At 41.8% G+C, this 23,940-nt stretch overlaps 1 protein-coding gene across 1 annotated transcript; it reads right to left on the minus strand.

The window, feature by feature from the left end:
* Positions 1-146: 146 nt before the first annotated feature.
* ush1c (Usher syndrome 1C) lies at positions 147-22,622 on the minus strand. The gene is made up of 21 exons (XM_080001824.1): positions 22,524-22,622; positions 19,764-19,831; positions 17,796-17,939; positions 17,521-17,659; positions 16,792-16,900; positions 16,649-16,673; positions 16,494-16,551; positions 14,573-14,761; positions 14,431-14,490; positions 13,986-14,042; positions 13,257-13,399; positions 11,736-11,801; positions 11,505-11,653; positions 10,974-11,029; positions 5,955-5,996; positions 5,470-5,523; positions 5,237-5,336; positions 2,776-2,885; positions 2,320-2,375; positions 2,057-2,187; positions 147-634 (listed from the first exon to the last, which is right to left on the minus strand). Exons 1-20 carry the CDS (start codon positions 22,557-22,559, stop codon positions 2,094-2,096), a joined length of 1,755 nt encoding a protein of 584 aa, XP_079857950.1. The 5' UTR covers positions 22,560-22,622; the 3' UTR covers positions 147-634; positions 2,057-2,093.
* Positions 22,623-23,940: the final 1,318 nt, after the last annotated feature.

Here is a 23,940-nt window from a genome sequence, read left to right on the forward strand (position 1 = left end):
TACATGCCTTGTGCATTAAATAATGAAGTTTAGCTGTTAAAGGACCCATGGGGGTCTACTGCTATAGACAACACATGATTGAACCAAAATAATTTGGTGAATCAATGCAAAATTTATTCAGATGATAATAGTACACAGAGACAGGACATGTAACAGAAAATGTTTACATTATGCATTACAGAATAGACAATTTCAGTGAAAAATGCAGATTACAAAAGGTGCATTCTTGATTTAAATTGGTCCAAGTTGACCGATCAGATCCATCGTCTTAGGGGGATTTTCTGCTCCTCCCTTAAGATTTTCTTTCTCCACTTAATGCACTAGCAACTTCCCAGTCTTCTCCGTCTGAGGGGCCGGGGGGGGATTATGAAACAGCGTTACATGTTGACAGGAACACCATTAACCCGTTAAGGAGCGTAATGGGGCGCAAGGCCAAAGAGCATCGTCCAGGTGATTTATACATGAAGGCCATGAAGCGAACTCCTCAGCGGAGGAAACGTCTCAAACAAGCAGCATATCACCAAGAAGAAATTTGATCCACATCCAATTTTACGGTTGTTTTTTAAGGCCTGCATCGTGTGACTTAGGGTGCGGTTTGTTTGGCAGGCTGTCGTGAGGAGTTTAGAAGAAGGTTCTGCAAGAAAAAGAAAATTAACCTTACTGTATTGTACTGTACAAACAAGGTATTATGTGGACGGCATGCGTGTTTTATACACTGCAAAGTAAATATTCAAGGGCGACACACATGCATGTGAGCACTCAGGGTCTGAAGCAGGAAGACGAGGCGTTCCTCAGGGACCTTTCAACGAGTGTCACGACCAAGAGATTCAAATTAGAACAACCCACAAACCTCCAGGGCATTTTTAACACGCCAATTTGGAATAGATTAATAGTGATGTATCTTGAAGTTCAATGGAGCTGATCAAACCCTGAGAGCTGAGTAGAAATACCCCCTACTACTATGCGTGCACCACTGTGTGTACACATCAGAACACGTAACAGTCCCATGGAACAACATCACTCAGATCTACTGCTGAAGGCGGCAGGACGCTGCTCTGCTTTTGTGAATGGATGTCCATTAGCCTTACGGTCCAGGGCCTGGTCTCAGAGGCCACATGGCCAAAGGTTTGTTTAAATATTGTTCTGTGTCACACAGAAATAGGATAGGACGACTCACTGACGACGTTATCCACCTTCAGGAAGTCTATCTGGTGAACCACGTACGGCAGTGAAAGGACAAAGAAAAGCTACACTATACCATAACTTCCACAAATTCTCTTTTCAAACGAATAAGTCACTAATTTGCAATATGTGTATTATAGGTGTGTATGTGTATTATAGTAGGATTATTGGTTATTGTTCATTTTTACATTTATTGTATATTCACAAAATTATTGCCTAATTGATTTTTAGGTTGATTTTGATTGTTTATTATTATGTTTTAGGTTTAGCTTTAGATGTATTGTATATTGACATTTCTAAGTCTATCTATCTATCTATCTATCTATCTATCTATCTATCTATCTATCTATCTATCTAGCTATCTATCTATCTATCTATCTATCTATCTATCTATCTATCTATCTATCTATCTATCTATCTATCTATCTATCTAGCTATCTATCTAGCTATCTATCTATCTATCTATCTATCTATCTATCTATCTATCTATCTATCTATCTATCTATCTATCTATCTATCTATCTGCCTATCTATCCATCTATCTATCTATCTATCTATCTATCTATCTATCTATCTATCTATCTATCTATCTATCTATCTATCTATCTATCTATCTATCTATCTATCTATCTATCTATCTATCTATCTATCTATCTATCTATCTATCTATCTTTCAGAACAAAGCGTAATAAAAAATAATTGTTATTGTTATTATATTCCAGAATCCATAAATAGAGAGAGCCTAAAATAACTTTACTGCTGGTTTGGTTTATTTCTGATAGACCGTCACGTGTGCTTTTTTGAGCACAAACCCAATAAAACTAGAAACACACCCCACACCAAACATCCCTCTCAGAGAGGGGGTGGTGGTTACCATGGTGATGGTGAGGTGGAGGGGTTGGGGGGGTGGCCTAAAGTTGGAGCAGGTAGCCATGTCTGTACACGAGCGCACTGCCTTCAAACACCCTTCTGTTCACAGTGGGAATGACTGATGCTGATTTAGGGCTGGCGAAACAAACATGCATTCACACAGACACAGTCACATCTAGAGTTCAATATATTTCATTTTAATGCAATAGTTGTTATGTTTAAAATGAATGTTGAAAAAGTAAAGTTTGGGGGAAAAAAAATACTTACACTTCATCTTCATACTCTTTGGGCGGGGACACAGCGATTACTAAATCGATCCAATCCTACAGACAAGGGAAAAGTTCATATCTGTTTTTTTTTGTGATCCTTTAGACAATGGATTTATTCAGAAGTGTCGTGGACTGAAGTAATAGCCTCAGGATAAGATTGCTCAAATTGGCTTTGTTCTGCAGATCTGAGGATGGTTATTGAGGAGTACCATACTGCTCTATGCCTGTCAGAAAAACAGTGAGATGATGGGTGGTTTAGATGGGAATGAAACCTTAATCCTGCAGATCAGAGCGTGTTGACAAATAACACGTCAGGACAATAAGTCCGGCAGGACTTAACCCTAACCCTAACCCTAACCCTAACCCATGATCAATAAAGTTTTAAGAGGGAAGAGGCATTTATCTTTCAACCAGGTGTATAAGGTGTAACGCTATGTTGAATTTCTAACCGTACCCCGCCGCTGTTCCAGGCTCTAGCCAGAGCGTTCTGTCCCTCAGTGAGTGAAGCATCAATCAGGATCCTCCCATTCACAGCCATGACCTCGTCTCCTGGAACCACGCCACCTAAAAACACAATAAATAAATAAATAAATAAATAGATTAATTAATTTGTTAATTTTAAAAAACACAGAACGGAACCAGAAAACGGGCAATTTGGAGAACTACACAATTATAGTTCGGTGTCATGAGAAAATCTTTTTTTTTGTGGTTTTGCAATTTGCACAGTGGTTGGTCCAATGGTTATATCAACATTAATAGTGTGGCGGTAAAGCAAAACAAATTGGCCTTCTGTGAATAAAGCTTCAGCTTTGGGGGAGGTTTATCTTATGAATATATAGCGATATAGAGGCGCTGTTCGCCGTTCTAATTATTTTCCAAGGTTGAAAGCTTTTAGAAAACATATTTTTTTAAATAAATGGTGGGAGGAAGTGCCTGTGATGTTGATGATGATGGTGATGTTGCACACTTTTCTTCCACACTTTCTCAACATTAATTTGAATCCATCCAAAAAACAACTGCAAAGGGCCTCTGGGGCCAAATTTGCAGTGCCTCCATATCTATATCTTTTCAAAACATATAAACATAGATTTGTACCAGATCTGACCTCTTTATCACAAAATACCCAATTATTATGGACATTTACCTATAACCGCTCCACTATAAGTTTATTTATATTCTTATATATATATTCTTATATTTGCAATACGTGCACTATTCATCAACATAAGCAGCATTCCACAGTGTTTTCCAGCAGAGAGGAAGACACCATGTAGTGTGCAGAGACAGATAATAATTGAAAATATTATTTAACTACTCACCAGCACAGACAAACAGGAATACAATTTAAGGAATAAGGCGACTCTTATAAAAAACACAATTACAGGATACATTTACTTTATAATGAGAAGATTTCTAAGACATAGCTTGAGTATTAATTGGATTCTCATTAAAAAAAATTATATTCTGGACTTTGTGTTTATTCACTTTATATTATATACATTTGCATAAATCAATTACATTTTTGATAACATCATCAATCTTATATTTTTCTTGACCTTATGAATATGAACACTAAATCATTTTTATTGGCAGAACCATCCAGGCTTGACATTAACCCCACAATTTGAAAAGCCAGATTGAAGGAATGGCACAAGTTGAATTTATAAATATAGCTGCAGGCAGCAATACGCTTTTTACAATTGTAGAGGATATATAATGGTATAAATTGTGTTTAGTGGGCTACACGAACAACACAAAAATAATAAAATATTTCAAAACACACACACAATAAATACATGTTGCTTGTATTATGTAATTGCTTATGGTTATTGCTACCAGTAATTTAATTCGGTGTATACATTGATATCTCTGGAATGTATATAAATGCTGACAGTGATGTTATAGGGTTTTTATTTTTTACTTTGGTGTGTGTGAGTTGTCATCAGATGCATATATATTTATGACATTTAGTACACTATGCTTTGTTTAATTCAATTGTCTTCTGGTAATACTTTAACATAATTTTTTTCAAACATGATAAAGGTAAATTGTAATAAAATAATATCTGTCACTTTGTAATTTTGTATGGTTGAGAGTTCATATCTTATAGTCCTTTAGTTAAAGTCCAATCACAACTATATCTGCTGGATGCACGGATTATTTACTTTGCCACATGGATAATTGCGATCAGACGAAAAACAAGGGCAAATTGCACCCAGCAGTAAGTCCAGTTGGCGAACAGGCCAATTGGAGCCGACACCGCCTGCTGGAGCCGACAATGATCCACGGAGAGGCCGGTGTCCTGGCTATCTACTTCGGTATGATTTATGAGTGCAGAAGTTCACTTGTAACGGCCTGGTAGACTGCAGTGCTATCATGTAATCTGTGTACTGTGTCAACTTGCGCATCCGTGCAAGTGCGTGGTGGCACAATCTTGGTGAGGTACTGATTGTTCATCAAAAACTCCATCCACAATACTGATCTGATCTGGATGAAATTCAAAGGACGCCATGTATTCAGATTGTCAGTCGGTTCGTCGGATCCATGCCATCCATGAAAGTCTGACGTCACATCTACACATGCTGCCATCTTGGTGAGGACTCGGTAGTTGAATAATCACTATACTGCAGTACTATCATGTGACCTGTACGAGCCGTCATCTGGGCATGCGCGCGCTTTGCAGCAATGCTAAAAAATACCGTTTTTTACTGAATAATTCCACAATAATGGACCGATCTGGATCAAACTTGGATGATGGTATGTCGGGACCGCCCTGAATACACTTTTTATTAATCTTGTCTGTAAGTGCGGCGGATCCATGACATCCATAGACTTTCATTTACAATAGCAGGGAAATTAAACAAGGTTCCATTGAAAACAGCAGAGAGAAGAAAGGAAATGACGCCTGAACTGACCGTGCTTGTCCGCTGAGCCTCCCTCGTACACAGCTGACACCACCAGCTTGCCCAGAGGAGAGTCCACGCCCCCTTCGAGGGCCAGATCCAGTTTCCCAACCTGAAAAAAAACGTATCATATCACCTCCACCAATATCTGAACTATGACTTTGCCACCAGACGGAAGCAAGTTGGGTGAATATCCTCAATATGTATATTAATAATATATAAAATGCAAATGCGGGAGTCGCTACCTTTTTGATTCTCAGCAGCCTCACGTCTTGCCCGGAAATCTGCTCCGAAGAGAACTAGCGAGAAGAGAGTAGACAAGCAGAAGGAGGTTGGGTGGAAGAAAATAAAATGTGATAACATTGCAGTCGGATAATAAATGTTTAATAGATAAAGTGGGCGGCCATTTTTCTCTGCAAAATGGAAAGGTCACGTTGATAGAACAACAGACTTAGTAATAACAGTAATAATATTTGAGGCCCAGATTGGCCTACAACCCGTTTTAATAAGGAGCTGATGCAACAGGTGTATTATGGTTGAAAAGCACAATATACAAAACTGGCAATAATACATTTATATCATTGCCAGAGAGGGGGTTAAAGTTAAAAGCTCCTTCTACAGCTAAGGTTACATTGAAGTGAAATATGTCTTGGTCAAGGCATAGTGGTTGTCACACTGTTTTATTTTATACGTTTACCATATCAATCCATTATGAAAGAGCATACAATACCATTGCGTAGGGATCAAAGTCTTCCACATATTTCTGAAAACCCTGAAAGAGAGTTCAACAGCTCATTAGCACGACTCAACACTACGACAGACAGTTTGAAGGAGGTCATAGAGGCAGCTGGCACTCTGACTAAGATATGCTGCGGGTAAAAAGGGTCTGGGTGGGTAGATTTCCTTTGGCAACCAATTTGAAACCTATAGAAGAGCTGAAATACAACTCTGAACATAAAGGGGAACGAACTTAACAGAATCGTATATTGAACAACATCCTCAAATCGCATACTGTGCACTATTCTCTCAGTTGTTTTGCTCCGTTTACTTCAGAATTAAGATGCAAATAGTCACGGCTACTTCGCTTTCTGTCTTCATTTCATCAACATCACAAAGCCACCCTGAAATGTACCGAAAACCTTACTCTGGTCTCAAAATGGCTGATGGGAGGCAGGGGAGCGGGTAGGGAATGGTGCTGTGTCATCAGCAAAGACTTGACAGGGGGCTGTAGCAAAAATGGAAATTGTTTCCTACACATTACGCCTTCAACAATTCAAAATCTTTTCATGACTTGATTTAAGTGCGCACACACACACAGACACACAGACACACAGACACACACAGACACACACACGGAATACACCTAATTCAGTCAGCAGAGCAGTGAGAATGAATGCAATGCCGTCTGAGAGGAGAGATGTCCATTCCGATACAACTCACGGACCCTTCTACATCCCGCAGAGAGCAGACACTCAATACCACCTCACAGACACTCATACTTTATCTCCTCTTCCTTCCCAGACACCTTCCATTTCAAAATAAATTAGGCAATATCCCGTAATCTATTGGAATGGAAGAAAGCCGTAGGAATGATGATTCCACCTGACTGACTTGATGCCGTGACAAGGCAGACACAGGCGGACACAAGCACTCAGGGGAACGCAGGTGAGAAGTATGGAATTACTTGTCTCTTGTTGTTAGATTTGAAAGACGTGTTGTAAGGCACCATCCGCTTCAGCATCTCCGGAGGCTACAACACAGACAGAGCTGAGATGAACAGCGGTTTGCATCGGTACGGATATTTAAACTCTCCGAAACCAAAATTATACCCAAATTTCATCACATTGTTTCGACGGAGTCCAAGCAAGGTATTCAGTGCTTCATTGTATTCTACACAGTCGGCCATATGCTACTCAAATAGCATATGGATAAGTTTTAAAGTTTTGTAAAACAAAATGAGCACATTGGTAGTCTCAGCACCGCCTCCCATATTTCATTAGTGCTTCTCTTTTGAGAGGAAGGAGGACGGCCCTCTGGTGTGATCTAATAACCGCCGACCGGGCCAGACTGCGGAACAGCGGGAGACCATGGGGCATCATCCATCAGCGCTCAGCGGCTTAAGACAGCTTCCCTGGCGTACATTTAGATCTGAGCTCAGCTCCATCACATGGATGAAAAAAAAAAAAGCAAGGTGGGCAAAGTCGAGGCTAAGGGCGTAGATTGGGGGGGGTTGTCACTCCTCTGATAATCAGAAAAATTACGCCCTTGGCTGAAACAAAGACTGCAGGTCATTGATTCACTGGTATGGTTTCTTTGTTGGTCTTTTGGGGCTAGCAGGGTGTGTTTCCTACCAGGCCGTCAGAGCGCAGCGCAGGTTGTTGTGGATCCAGACGGTGCGTCTGGGACTGGGGCAGCATGACGGGTTTGGACATGACAGGAGCCGTCTGACGCCTCTGATTAGGAGGACTGGGAGCTAGTTGCTGTTGAGCCCATTTAACAGCATATGACAAAGTTACATACAGCACATCGAGTAAAATAATTCTCTTTCCCACAGCAGAACCCCCAGATATCCAAAGAACAATGTGATTTGAAACCACACCACAGCCTGGCTAAACCGATTTGTCGGCTTCTGTGATGGCACAGAATTGATCTGATCTCTACAAATACATCTCACACACATCATCCGCCACAACATGGCCTGAGGTATCAAAGCTCTCAAACAAGGGACTTACCAGAGGATTGCTTGAAGTGGATACATGACTGGCATGGGAAGTATTTCTCATAACCTGCACCACAGCAAAATAAAATCCATCTTTCAAACCCTCCAGCGGTAACAGAGCAAGACTGGGCTATTAATGAAACAGACACGATCCAATATCTGCCTAATGAGATTATAAAGGCAATGCCATTTGAAACATTACTCGTGAAGCTCAAACACGCGCACACGCACGCACGCACGCACGCACGCACGCACACACACACACACACACACACACACACACACACACAGAAATGCACAAACAGAAGGCAGACTTGTAGAAATGCAGGGAATGTATTAGTCTCATGTGTTGCCTCTTCAGCATTTTCACTCAACTCACTCAAAAGGTCACACATTTGAACCGGCCATGAACTGCATGGCCCATGCACAGTGCATAGGGATGAAAATGCTTCGGATATGACTCCAAATGTATTGTGATCTGATCAAACAAGTCCTACAACTTACACAAACACACATGCTTTGAAAGGCATGGAAATCCCTACAGGGCTAAAAAATGCCTTGAGAGCATATTTTGAAGACATGGGTTTATAACTATAACTCAACCAGGGAAGACGTAAAGGAAGGAAGTCGGCAAACAGATTCCTGCAAAACAGACCAATCAAGCCCTCGGTTGGGGGGGGTTGTCGCTCCCCCAAGCGGGTGAAATTTAGGGCTAACCTTGGGGCTGGAGGGGTAGGACATCTCGCTGTTGTTGGCCGAGTAGATGCCCCCCCTTGGGAGGTACCCACCAGTCTCCCACTCGCTCCTGTGCTCCGGGGGGCTGGGGGGGAGCTGAAAGTGGTGCTGAGGTATGTGGGGGTGCTGGTGGTGCTGGTAACCACGGAGGGTGCTGGTTCTCTCTTCAAAGTGGTGTTGCTGTCGTTGAGCCGGGGGTGGGGGCGGGGGGGGAGGAGGAGGCGGGGGAGGGGGAGGTGGAGGTGGAGGAGGAGGCGCGGGGTGAGGAGGCGAAGGCCGGGGAGTGGGCTGTGGGGACGAGGGGGGCCGGGACGATGGAAGCGGTTGGGCGGCACTGCGGGGGCGGTGTCCGTGGCTTTTGGACATAAGCATGGAGGAGGACGGTGGGGGCCTCCTGAAGCCCGGGGGGGAGGGGGTCCGGCGCTGCGGGGAGAACCCGGGGGAGGGAGGGGAGTAGTTGGGTATGGTGGGGTTGAGCTTGGGCGAGGGGGGAGGCAGGGGGAGGGGAGGAGGGGGAGGCTGGCTGCTGCCGGGCTGGGTGGGGGCCAGCTGTTTCAGGGGGCCCCGCAGGCTCTGGTCCACCTCGTCCAGGTTGATGTCGTCTAGGTCGGTGGTGGCCAGGTGGAGGCCCCCGGGGAAACGCTTCACCCTCGGCTCGGTGGCAGGAGAGCGTGGGGGGGAGAGCTTAGGGACAAGAGTAACCTCTCAGGAGTCACGCAGCAACTTATGAACCTTAATTACAACATTTTTATTATAACTTAATTACATGATATCCTGCTGTAAGACTATTCATCGATCCAAAGCTCAGTGTTCAAATGTTCAGAATTTTACCTCTCTACCTGAATCATATAAAATGAAAGGCTTCCACAGTATAAACAGTAGAAATGCTCGTATGGACGAGGTCTCTCTCTCTCTCTCTCTCTCTGTCTCTCTCTCTCTCTCTACCTCGGGAGACTCATTCTCTACACAGGAGATCTGCTCCAAGCGAGTCTGGCACAGACGCTCCACCCAGTGCTGCACCTTCTCAGACTCCTCCCGGTCCTCTCGCTCCGTCTCCGAAACCTGACACGCAGTCCAAGCAAGGAAGACTCTAGTAACTAGGTTGGTTAGACTAAAGTGGCTAGGTTAGTTATAAACGTTCAAAACAAACAAGGAAAAAGCACTTCTTGCGGCCCATTGCTTTGTCATCTCCTTTTGAGTACCTCTTGCACCAACCGACTGATCTTCAGCTGCTTCTCCCGTTCGTACATCTCTTCCTTTTCCCTCGCCAGCTTCAGCTCAAACTCCATCTCCTTCTTGTTCTTCCTCTGCTCCTGGAGGGTGTCCGTGTTGGAGACCTTCTTCTTTTTCTTCTTCTTGTCTCCTTTCTGAGGTGCCATCATAAAATCAGTTTTAATGAGCACCAGAAGACTCAAGCCCACTCCCTCACTCCAAGCCACACGACTTGACATGCAAGGACCCTCATGTATGAAGAGTATACTGGACACCTCAATTGTCTTCAAGATGAATGCTGATACAACAAGATCGTCTGTGCCTCTACAATGACATCACGCTTCACTCAGCCAACTCCAAATACCTTGCGGAGAGTTGGCAGCTTCCCCTCATATCGATAAAACCAGCCAAACGCTGAGGAAGAAGAAGTACATTCATTAAACAATTCCCAAATGGACACAGTGTTCGTTCAGTCGCGTCCAATTTGGAAAGGGAAACATCCTCCCAAAGACCCACAGCACTGCAATAAGGAAGAAATGTCCTGAAGAGCCTCAGGTCCATTCCAGCCAACCTGGCATTTTTGGAAAACAGTGAGACTTCACTGTACGATGTCACAGTTGCATAGGAACTTGGTTGTCAAAGGAAATCTTCCTTGGTGCTTGGATGCCCATGTTTTGAGTATGTTTAAAGGTCCAAATATACAAGAAAAGTATACTCCACCAGATATAATACAGTCGTCTAATGCATTGGTTCCCAATATTAAAGACCCCTAAAATCAAACGTGATAAAAAACAGAGATCCCCTATTTAGACGCAATATATATATATATATATTAGTGGCTGGCCTTTTTGTTTGATTGGCTCTATTTTCATGGTGGACAGAGAAAGGTTTTTAGGTCTTACAATACATTTTTATGACATAAAGTCATGCATTATTTAACCAAAATGTGACTGTTAGGAAGCGTATTCCCCAGATCATCTACGGCCTCACGACCCCCCTTGCGTTCTCTGATGACTGCCTGTGGGGGTCTGGCACCCCAGGTTGAGAACCACTGGTCTAATGAATATCTGTCTCTGGACTCACTTCTCTGGCCGGCTCTTCATCCGTGTCCTGCTCTGGGATTGAGCCGGCTCCGCTGACTTAGAGGGTTGAGATGCAAAAGGGACCAGCACAGCACACAGGAGGGAAAGGGAAAGAGAGAAAGAGAAAGGAAACATGCAAAGGAAAGAGAGAAAAAAAAAGTCACACAAAGGCAAAGGGGATAGACCACAAAATAAAAGCATAACTGAGCTGCCATTACACCGATAAGGGAATTGAGACGTACTCTATGTAGTATGTTCCAGGGCATTTGAAGTATTAATATCTTGCTTCCTGGATACATTCTCTGTCTTTAGTGCCTTTTGTGCAATTAACTTGTAGTGTTGAGTTATGACACAGAAAGCTACGTAATCAAAGGTCAGGAAGATGGAGGTGGGGTGGTGAGGGTGATGCGGTGTAATGGCTTGCTTTGGAGGTTTGTTTCTTTTTATTATGTGGGGGAGATGCTTCCTAAATGGAGCAGTAGCAGAGCTTCAACAAGCATTAAAGATTCTCTACAAAACCTCCCGTCCTTACGAGAGCTCTTCGATTTGGGTGATGGAGGTTTCTTCATTTCGGGTGGCACAGGAGACGGGCTTTTGGGCGCCCGGGGGCTCTTGGGCCTTCCTCTGGTCCCCCAGTCTTCCTCCCACTCCTTTACGTGCTTCTTCTCGGCAGCCTCAATCCTACGGGAAGAGAGGGAGTCACAGGCATGGGAAGGTCGGGGAGTACAAAAGAGATTTCTTGTCGATCGCTACACAAACGCACTTCTCCATCTCCGTACGGTAGCGCTCCTCTTCCTCAGCGGTTTTCTGAGAAATCTCCATCTTCCGCCTGTTGGAACAAACAGAAAATCACGTATATCAAGTTAATGTTCAAGAGATTATTTGTCACATAGATACACACGGTCGTACATATATGCAGGGAAATGTCATGACACCCGGTGATTACGCACAAGCTCTATAAGCTCGAAAAATACTCAAATGTGCGTAATCGACACGCAGTGCTGGCGCAGGCGGCCGCAAGGGCCGGCGCCACAATCGATGAAGGATCTTCGCCTTGACTGTCGCTACGATAGACAACAAAAATGATGGACCTATCCTTTAACAGACTGTTGTAGCTGCTGCTGGTAGGGAGCCAATGACACATTGCATTAAATCGAAGAATGACTGTGAAAATGGAATCGAATTCCTCCAGTGAGATTTCAATAGAATTCCGTATCTATGTTAGACATATATAGCTTATATATCTATCAAAACATGCTTGATGCAGAAAAAATGTGGGATGAGTAATGGCTGGGACTCTGGTTTTTAATCTGATTGTTCGAAAATACCTTTTTTTGGTTATGAGGGTTTATGAGGTTCATGGTCAAACTAATAAAACGTTAGTGATAGAAATTCATTTGTCCATTTGAATGGCAACGTCAGCTGCATATAACTAGAATAAGTCTTTACACACATGGCGATAACAGGGTGGTTTTATTACCTAACCATTTAAGAGTTGATTAACTTTAATTAGTCAAAATGTTCTGCTGATACGGTGTGTATAGATTATTACTTTACATAAAGCAGCACTATGTAACTTTTGGCAATTGAGATTTGACGACCCTACAGTTTATGAGTGCAATTGCACTTTTACACCACTGTTGTAAAACTCGGTACAGTGTTTCAAATGCAAATATAATGTACACCTAGGTTACAGGCCTGGCAGATCAGCTCACACGAGCGAGTCAGAGTGTGAAACAAACCCTGTGGCCCAATGAAACTGAGGGCCGGTGCACTGGCTGAAATGCGGGTGCCGGACGCACCACTGGCCTGTCTCGCCCATGCCGTCGGGGAGGTGGAGCAGTTAGGCTTTGTATGAGCATAATTACCGGACATTTTGACCAGCAAGTTTATGATTTGTTATTTTTTATAACTTTTGCCAGAAAAAAAATGGTAATTATCGAAGCCAAACATCAAGGACATTACGTAGTGCTGCAAAGTGTAACACACTTTTCCTGCGGTTTCGTACCCAAACACCAAAGTTTCATAGTGCAAGAACATGTTCGGGGGGGTGGGTGGGAATGAAACTGGTTCTACTCCACAGATATGTAACACAGCAGGGTAACTCTGCAAATGCAAGGGTTATACAAGGGTTAATTCTACTGCTGGAGCCAGCAGACTGTGTTTGATTTAAGTTTAAAATACATGACACATGAAATGCATGAGAAAAACAACGTTTTCCGTCCACTCTAGAAAAAATGTCAAAGTGAATTTAGAGGTCTTCCAAGGTGTGATTTGCACTCACTGCCGCTCCTTCTCCTGCTGCTCTTTGACTATTTTGTTGGTCTCCAGCGCCACCCTCTTCTGGTGCATCAGCTCCTGCCGGTCCAGCTCCCTGCGCGCCTCCACGGCCAGACGCTCCTCGTCTGTCATGAACAGCTCGCTGCCCTGGGGGAGGCGGAGGGACGGAAAACAGTCAAAAAGAGGGATGGAGCTGCATCCAGGCAGAGGCACGGTCGCAGAACACTGGGATTTCTCGATGAGACAGGAGCACGAAGAGGAATACTGAGTGGATGTGGACGATATTTGCATTTTCAGATCGTAAATGGACGGTTCTCAGCTCTTTACAAACTGCTGGAAATGTATTTAGATTCAGCCCCAAAGTTAAAAATATCATCAATTGGAGCAAAGACAATTATAGTATAGATAGATATTCTCTTATATCTCAGCATAAGCATCAGTGTTTGTCGCCCAAAAAACTTGGCAAAACTACTTTACGATGTATTTTTTACAGTTGTTAACATTAATGCTGAAAGGCAAGCACATTTTTGCAGATTTTCTTTCTGTTTTGTGTGTTTTTTCTGTTTTGGAGATGGATGGTAAAAGGGAAAATAACTGCACACTTGGAACCAAATATGCATAGTCCATTGTTGACTCATTCTCTATATATGCACTCCTTTGTTTGAAATTAATTACAAAAAAAAAAAAAAAGACATTAAAGTTAGCCCATAGCAGATTAATGTGATTCACTTACGGCCCCCGTCAGGACAGTGATGGTCAAACTCCTGCTGCTTTTCAGGACTCTCACAGCCTGGGGAAATAAAAATGGTAGATCCATCACATATAACATGTCTTTTCATGTGGTTTCATGAAAGATATGTACACCAAAATGCAATAATTTAATATTCCTAAAATCCAAAATGTCCGAAATGATCAATGTCTGATAAAGCAAGGGAGAATATGATGCTGCATAGTATATTGAGTACATTTTGTGTAAAAAAAAAAAAAAAAGCTACCAATAAAACAGGCAATCATCCACCCAAAGATCGAACATACTATAAATCAAGGAATCTGATGTTCAATTATAATTGTATAATGATGTTGAACAATCTTATGTTAATTCTTCTCATAATTATCTTTAGAAATGATTCAGTGGTTTAACAGTTCAATCCTGCAGCAGCCATGACAGCAGTACTCACCTCTTTGTGGTCCAAATTGGTAAAATCCACACTGTTCACCTCCACAATCTGGTCACCCATCTGCGTAAGAAGAGGGGGCTTTAGATAAAACCTGCAGGAGATGGACTTTGAGGGTGATTTTAAGTTAACGGCGAGTATACACCTTGAGGCCGACTTCCGCGGAGAGAGAGCCGGGCTTGACGTTGCTGATGTAGATGCCGGGTTTCTGCGTGGGGCCACTGGAGATGCTGATGCCCATGCCCTTGGTGCCCACCAGGCTGAGGAACACCTTCTTCTCCTTAATCTCCTTCCCTCCAATGGACGCCAGGCCAGCCACGCTGCTCTTCTTCTCCTGCAGCAGTAGAGAAAGGGTGGGAAATGGAGAGATAGGGTGGGGGTGAGTGGTAAATGGACAATTGTTCAAATAAAAAAAGACATAGACATACAAAATGTCCCATTGGACTACATTTAATATCTATGGAAAAAGTGCATAAGAATGAAAGGGAAAGATTTTGAAATCAGATATGTAAAATCTTTCTTTTTACAAAATATGTCTGTTGAGATTTTCGGAATCTTGGGCTGAATTTGAAAGTACAATAATAATAATAAATATCGCTGCAGGCAGCAATACGCGGGGTCCAATTTATTTGTTTTGGTCTTTTTTTGTTTTTTGTGTAATGCAGCTAAACATACTGAATTTATAAACATGACATAGTCTGTGTAATTTCACAGATCAAAAAAAACAAACAATAACAGAAACAACTTTTGTAATTACTTTTCATGACAATAACAATACATACATTTCATTTTAGAAATATATCAATACATGTTAGTTGTAATTACTACTTGATTGTATTTTTTCTGTCAATAATGTACAATTGGAAAATTAGATTAATAGATTACTTGTCTATTGTAATGCAGACAAGATTTATGGAACTTTAACATTAATTTGGCATTAGAATTATTAAGGAAGAATTTGTTAATACAAACACACTTTCTGACTTTTCATTAAAGTTTGTTAAGTTTAGGTATAGGAAAATGTTTAAAGATGACGTTTACAAAAAAAAAATTATTTTAGTTTTTACTTTAAACTAAATCTTGTCATTGTTATAACTTACCCTGTTGTATTGAAGTACATCCGGAAACTCAAACTCGTGTCTCATAGACATCAATTATGACATATTCACGTAGATTTATGAGAACAGTCAAATTTACATAATTTATTTGTTGACTTTTTTCCTTGGATTACATTTTCAGTAAGTTATGTTTCCATGAAATACAAAAAGTTACCATTGCACGGCTTCTATTTTTCCAATGTCTTACTTGGATGTTAAACGCATCAATCAGTCACACATTCCAGTGAATTCTGTGATGGAGTGAAGTATTTTTCAATAATCTGGCAAAATAATCGACAGTACGGAGATAATATATCAATCTAACAGATCTACTGTCTACACGGCACACCGGACACGGTCCGATGGGACATTCTCAATCAGAATCTGTACATTCATAGTCAATAGTATAATGGCGCCATGAAGCGTCTTACTGTTAATCTTATCTCGTTAATTTTGTTTGCGAATAGTCGCATGTCAGTTAGCAAGACCAGCTGAATATTTCGGGTCAATGTTGTTCGGTTTTACACTAATATCTGCTCCGAATCTGGATCGATTTGGATGAAACCCTAACCCTAACCCTAACCCTAACCCTAACCCTAACCCTAACCCTAACCCTAACCCTAACCCTAACCCTAACCCTAACCATGAGATCCTTGTGACATACTGGTTTAAACGACACCTCAAACTGGGCTGGACCCCTAAAAACAACCTTTATTTGTATAGCACCATTCATACACAACATGCAACTCAAAGAGCTTTACACTAAAATAAATCAATCCAAAAAAATGTTCAGAGCTTCATCCAAGTCATAATAGATAAAAATATGTAGTAGATTATAGATGTTATTATAGATAGAAAATAATGGATAGATAAAATATGGTAGATGTCTCCCTTATTCAGACAGACATTAGTTCACAAGCAGCCAATTGACTTAATTTGATTGCAATCAAAACATCGTCTGGCTCTCACCCCTGATTCAGAAACAAACTGGTCCACAAAGTGCCACTTGAGAGCCTCATCTGACGCACTGGAAAAGAAAGGAAGACGTAAGAACATTCATCTCCAAACGTAAGAATGAAATGAAGACACTGGAGGCCGCTGCAGTGACACATAAATTACATTACCTCTTTACTGGGATCATCCCCACATCTGTACGGATAGAAAATGAAAGATAAAGAAAGTTGAGATGAAATAACAAATGTGATACATTTTGATTGATGTATTGATTTAAAATAAGTGATGGAAACTGATCTAGAGCTCGACATACGCCTGATTTTGAGTGACACGATCTTCTTGGTCTTGATGAGGCTGATTACCTCCTCGTGGATGCAGGAGGAGATGGAGTAACCATTGATGCGAACAATCTCATCTCCAACCTTTAACAGTGAGACAGCAGAAAAGTCTATTGCATTTACTTAAAGTTACAGTGTGTTGTTTTTTATGACTTGAGGGGCCACTAGTCTATCATAACTCCATAAACACAAACCCAAAAAAGCCAATTGAATTCAGCTTGAGTCATCTGAGTCTCTAAAGGCCTTTCCTTTTTAGGCATATTTTGCCCTTAGTTTGTTCCAAAATCTCTGACATTTGGCTTTCCAGAACATTTTTTTTCACAACAGCTGCTATCTTTGTACTGTAACAGAAACTTCTCAGTGTCCGTTGATACAGAAAAAGCCAATAGATGGACCAGGCTCAAAGATAAACAAAAAGAAAGAGGCAACGATTCCAACAGACTGACTACGAGTTTCACTGTAAAGTTAGACTTCACTTGTTGTTATGACAACTTCAATTCTAATAGGGCTATGGTAGCGGTAAAAATATTATGAATAAAATGCGCAACTTAAGTGCATTAAGTATGTATGTATTATATTTGATCAACATTTAAGAAATGTATACTATATACAGTATATATATATATATATATATATATATACATATACTGTACTATATAGATACTATATAGATACTTTATACGGTATATATAGAAAAGACGGACCTGGAGGCCGACATTCCCAGCCTGGCCGTCCTTGACGATTTGGGAGATGAAGAGCCCACAGCCGAACTCCAGTCCTCCTCTGACGCTGAGACCCAGACCGTCAGGATGCATCCGATCCAAACGCACTTCCTTCAGCTTCCTAAGAAACGGAACAGGGAGTTACATTTCATTTTCAGGGCTGCATTATTGTAGAAACTATCTTGCATTAGACGATTTTAACTGGTATTTGGAATAGGTATATTCTGGTATTTCAGAAAGGCCTCCCCCGTACTCACCGTGACCTCTTGGGCGTTAGCAGGTCGTACTCCACCTGGTGTTTCAGTGGAATGAGGGGTCGGATGGCATCAAACAGCGGCAGTCGCTTCGGGTCGTTGATCACCAGCTTCAGGTCCCCGACCAGTACCGGCAGTTCCATGGATCTGAGGGGGAGACGTCTAAAAATAAAAACCTGTGTCTGAAAAAAGAACAGCTCTGGGCAGAAATTCCTGCACCTGGATGTGAAAGACAGGAAGTGTTTGCTGTTGCTGTTGAAGGTGTTCCTAATCAGTTATTTTTTTTATGGGGGCAAATAGTTTTCCATATACGTGATGTAGATGAAACTTTTTTAGTAAATAAATGCAATAAGAATACAAAAAAGGTTTAAGATCTAAAACCATTCAGTGTGACATATATAATAATATAATATGCAGATATGCAAAAATAGATGTCATCAGGGAGGGGGCAAATACTTTTTAATGCCACTAAAGCTTCAACACAGCCACACTAACACACATGAAAATACTGTAAGTACACATACACAGTAGAATACTGTTTAACTGCTATATTCCATAATTGAGATCATCAGAAGTAACTCACTAAATGGTCATGGGCGACAACATCTTCTTGTAGGGTGTCTGAGGGGTAACAGTTAAATTCAATTGTTTTAAGACCCTTTTAAGTCAGCTTTTAACAAAATCTAAGACTGATTTCTGTATTAGGTAGAAATAGGGTAGTCTTAGGGTTTTAGAACATTGGAAATGTTAACGAATATTGACGAAAATACAAGTACGGATAAATAAATTCAACCTTCAATTCATTTTGAAATTAAATAGTCTTAAATAATCAAATTTAAGACTATTTAATTACTTTAAAAGGCCTCATATTTTTTTAATTGAATTTGAGACATTTGAAGACTTTTTCAGGACCCTGTCTTGTATTCCTATTGTAAATATATGGAAGTTAGAAGCTTATACAATCCACTCCTATATGACAACGGAGCTGGCGACAGAGCTTACAGTATGAAATCTGTCCACGTGGCTGGCCAGTTAAATTATTAACACATGCCATTTCAGTCCTACCCAGAGCATGAACAGCAAAATAGGGTTTTGTGAATAACTGCCCAAGCCTGACAGAGGGCAGTGGAAACTGATCACAGGCTTAACTGGCGCTGCACAAAGATCAATGGAAACCTAGACCTCCGGCTGAATCGACCACGCAAAAAACTCTGACTCCTCTGGCTTGTTGGAAAAGACAACAGTGAAGCCAAACAATGAAAAAAAAATAAATAAATAAATACATACGTGTAATATATTTAACAGTTCTATGTCTGTTAAAGAGATTAACGTATAGATTAATGTCTACACTGGTGTAGTAATACTGAGTACACCAATTATGAAACAACAACAGAAAATAAAATCCACATTCACACATGAAATATAAAAAACTGTCATCACACATATATGCAAACACAGACAGGGACTACAGCTGTGACAACTATTACATAATTGCCCGATCGCAATTATTTTAGCAGATTGTGACGATTAAAATCGTTAAGATTCTACAATCAGATGTTTCCATCCAAATGTAAGCAGAACTTAACGCAATGGAAGAAATGTTGCTATAAACAGAATGTTTCCATCAGTAAGTTGAGGTGAATTAACAGTATCTGTTGTTGTCAATAGATGTCAATAGAACACTCTTCTGCGAGGTAGACATGTATTATTACATGATTACAGGCTTATAAATGATAGCGGCATAAAAGGAACAAAAACTTGTGAATCACAATTATTTGTATGGCAATTGATCTTCAGCTAAAATGTTATGATCATGCCCAAAAAAATGAATTATAAAAAAACAAATAAATCATAATAATAAAAATGTAATGATCGTGATAGCTCGAAAACACACACACACACACACACACACATACACTCACACACAAAATATACAACAACACACACTCCAACGATAAAAATACGACTGACTGGTGGTACATCCGCAGGACGTCGTAAAGGTAATCCTTCTCTGCTTCATTGTCAATCAGCAGCTCCACCTGCAAAAATAAAAAAATAAAACAATAACAAATATTTGGATCATTCTCCAGGCTCATTGTAAGCATGAAGACAGACCCAGATGCAGGAAAAATCTCAAACCGACCCAAAACAGACGAGAACAACTGCCGATGAACTCCACATGTACGCCTGTTTGTGTGTGTGTGTGTGTGTACGTGCGTGCGTGCGTGCGTGTGTGTTTGTGTGTGGTCTCGTCATCACAAACCTGATTTCGGCTGAATTGCTGCAGAAAGGTTTTGAGGAAACGTTTCGGCCAATCACTGATGTAGCACATTTCTCTCTCTCTCTCTCTCTCTCTTTATCTATCTCTCTCTCTCTCTCTCTCCCACAGGATCACCACCACCCTGAACTGGAGCCTGAACAGCTTCAGTGGTTCTTAAAACAAAATGTGCTCTGCATCCACTGTCTCAGCATCTATATTTGGCTGTTCTGGGCTCGTCTCCGAGATGAGGCTGCAGAGCCGAAAAACTGAGGTCACAGACAGCCCTACATCCCTACCCCACCCGGACAAAAGGGAGGGGATGGGAGAGCGGCGGAGGAGGCAGTGGCAGTGTCGCCTTACATCTTCGAGGACGGAAGCCGCCATCCAGCGTTAGCTCATATTCATTCAGATTTGTAGACAGCCACCCAGCCTCGTGTGGAACACAATCCCACATAAACATAAACATACACGCACGCACACACACACACACACACACACACACACACACACACACACACACACACACACACACACACACTACACCTGCAAATTCCCCACCATAATGTGTGTGTACCACAGTGTTTCCCATTCCCGTTTCATTTGTCATAATTCATATTGAATGTGACTCTTGCATAATTGACTCTTGCGTTCCACCAAAATAAATAGCTGTGACAGAATTACATCCTTCCATTCACAACTCAGTCACACCAACTCTTCGGACTCCATGTCATCGTTCAGGAAGTCTTCCCTCGCTCACCGTGCGTTACACCCAGCGAATCAAACGACCAAAGAGCAGGAAAATATAGCGACTGTTTTTACTGAGTGGCTCGTCAAGAACCAAATCTCAAAAAAACAGTCAAACCTTTCATCCCCACGAATTTCAGTGAGCTTGAGCTTGTTCTGATGAACACAGTGCTGCTATTCTCTCTGGAACTGATCAATTAGGATGAATTCGATCTTGCTGCACCCATTTTCACAGCACACCTAGTGAGCTCTCAGTGGTTAAAAACGCCGGTGTACAACATATAACTTCATCTGGAAGATGGGGAATAATAATTTTGGTGGTAATAACAAGTCTTAGACCTTACTGGGAGGTTGTGCATGTGTATGGGAGGGGAGTTTATACGGGTCATAAATGTTTCTGCGTCGGACCAATGAGACAAGAGTCTGACGCTACCAGCAGACTTTGGCCCCATAAACTGATAACGCAAGATATCCAGTGGGACATTAGTGGTTCAGCCAGACCATCATTTCCCATTCCTTTCGTATATCTATTTGGTGGGACATTTCAAGTGCATTATATTAAAATCCAAGTTCACCCTACACTATTCCACACACAAACAGGGATAAACAGAACAGTGTTCACATTAGAAACAGAGCCTCGCTATTATGCAACGTCCCCTCAGCTTCAAATCCCACGGCCTAATTGCTGTCGTAAATTGTTCCATCCCATTCCGCTCAACCGCTCACCTCTGACACACTCTCAATTATCTGAGGGCTCGCTGCCCTTTGTAGAGTCTGCAATGTGGGGTCTCATTCTCCGTAGAGCTGTGATTTCCACATTTTTCATATCAAGGGCCCTCTATTTGTTTTGAGGACTTTGTCTCTGGGACCCCGATCTGAGAGGATGGGAGCTATCTAAACTATAGTTAGAGAGATAACATTCCAACCAGGATCAAAACAGTCAAGTATGTACATTCCCTAATGGGGCTACCGTCTTGTAAATTAAATAATGAAGTTTAATTTTTGATCACTTTCCTGAGGACCCCCTGGAACCTCTGCAAGGAGGTGGTGGTGCGCGGACCCCACGTTGAAAGATTTTTTTATTTTTATTGTTAAATATGATTTAGTGTAAATTTCTTTACTTCTGTAGCATACAATAGCTTGGAACCTTCATGGAGATCAAATAAGTGTGACGTGTTAACTGCTGACCTGCTTAAAATGTTGCTGAGGACCTCATGGAACTCTTGCAGTGCACCTGGGAGGGGGCCGCGGACACCACGTTGAGAACCACTGCCATAGTGCACAGATGGCTGCGCAAGGGGACATTGCTTTGCAAGTGGAACACCCTAAACAGTATCATATTCCCCTTCCTCTTGTGTTTTGCCCCGACGCATATGCAGGACTTCACTTTACTTGTGTTACATTTCTGCAGCCCGACGGCACTTCTTCTGAAATCGAATCCACTTCCATATAAGGACATCTGAACAGTATTGACTGAGATGTGCTTAGAAACAACAGTGAATACAGTGGAATATCCACTCATACTAACAGATACCACACAACAACATTTCGAAGCCCATTTTATTCATCCGGTTTATATGTATCCACTATTATAACTGACGCATGTAATACGACCGGGCTGGATTAGGTACATAGTAACATTGCCATAACACGCAAAAACCTCGCATAGCACGTCAGACCCGTTGTTTTATTGGGTTATTTCCATCATAATGTGGTTCTGGTCTTACCTTGTGTCTGAATTCTTTCGCAACTTTCCGCTCCATTGACGAGAATAATTCAAATTAAAAACGCGGACAGAGAGTCGCCGAGATCCTCGTCCGCACAGTTCGCCGCTACCGACGCCAGACTCGCAAAAACGACTCGTTCGTTGAGAACCAGTGTTTTCAACGGCTCGGGAGTGGCTCCGACAAAAAAAAAAAAAAAAAGAAAAGCGACTGGGCAACTGCAGCCAGACAACACACGCATTTACTCCAACCGCTATTCGCGCAAAAAAAGAGCAACGTGCCAAAGTAAAAGTTCAATTCAGCGAGACTCGCACACGCTTGAAAACAACCAGACAACTAAATGGAGCAGAAGAGATGCGTCGGCATAATTGATGGCGGACGCGTTTTATACTTTGCGTTCCTCCAAAACGAATCATTTCGACGGAAGTAAATCGTGCATCGCATTTCTCCGTCAAGATAAATCGCGATGAGATGATTCGGTAGAAATAATTTGGCCGTAAATGAACAATACAATCATAAAGAATGACTGCTGAACTCCTCCGCCTAAACCAATCATTTCGACAGGGTTAAATGCCGAACCGACTCTGCTTCGACTCAATTTTACCGCCCAGCGCAAGTCCGAGCTCGCCCAGCCGTGCACTGTACCAAGCTCGTTCGAGAGTCGAACGAACCTTTTCGCCGAGTGACTTGGCAGGAGCCGGATCTCAGAAAATGTGTCGAACCTTCCGCCCCCGTTCGTCACAGCAGGTGGGGGAAGAGCGCCGGCAGCCGACTCCGCCGACGTCATCAGAGAACTGATGACGTCGGCCGAGTCTTGTCTGAGGTGCGGAAACTTCAAGTTCGAGTGTTTTAGTTGAATACTGTCTAATAATACTCGTATAACCATGTTATGATATAACATCAAGAATCGAGATTAATCTAAACCCTGCAAATGTTTTGGACCAAATTAGTTCGACAGTTTTTTCAATCCACTCATTCATCCATTGAACAAATACCTACAGGGTATTTAAATTAGACCAGAGAGATTGGATGGATCATTTTTCATCCCCAGAGGGAAACTGTGGTGTTACAGCAGCAGACATAAACAAAAACCCAAAACAAAACAATAGGCAAGAAGTAATCAGAATAAAAAATTAGAAAAAGTGGAAATATGTAATAAACCTTCATTCTTTTTACTTTATCATTGTCGCCTATTAATGTGTGCTGCCGAAACGCTGCAATTTCCCACGGCAAATAAATGCATCTATCTACGCCAGATGTGTCGATGAAGATGTTTGTTTGTAATGGGCGATCAGTGTCATCTATAGGCACCGTATTGTAACCACAGCACTTTTAAGGCGGAAAACATGCTTGCGCGAATGTGTGAGACACAACCTTTAGTTTATAAAACCTGAATTAGGAGTTACATATAAGGGAAATG

The sequence above is a fragment of the Zeus faber genome, assembly GCF_960531495.2.
Source record: "Zeus faber genome assembly, chromosome: 6".
Classification (NCBI taxonomy): Eukaryota; Metazoa; Chordata; class Actinopteri; order Zeiformes; family Zeidae; genus Zeus; species Zeus faber.

Coding starts and splice junctions, on each gene's coding strand:
- ush1c (XM_080001824.1), bottom strand. CDS start 22,559: ATGGAGCGGAAAGTTGCGAAAGAATTCAGACACAAG. Junction 19,832..22,523: donor CGAAAGAATTCAGACACAAG/GTAAGACCAGAA, acceptor TTATTTTTGCAG/GTGGAGCTGCTGATTGACAA. Junction 16,901..17,520: donor CTGGGAATGTCGGCCTCCAG/GTCCGTCTTTTC, acceptor TCACTGTTAAAG/GTTGGAGATGAGATTGTTCG.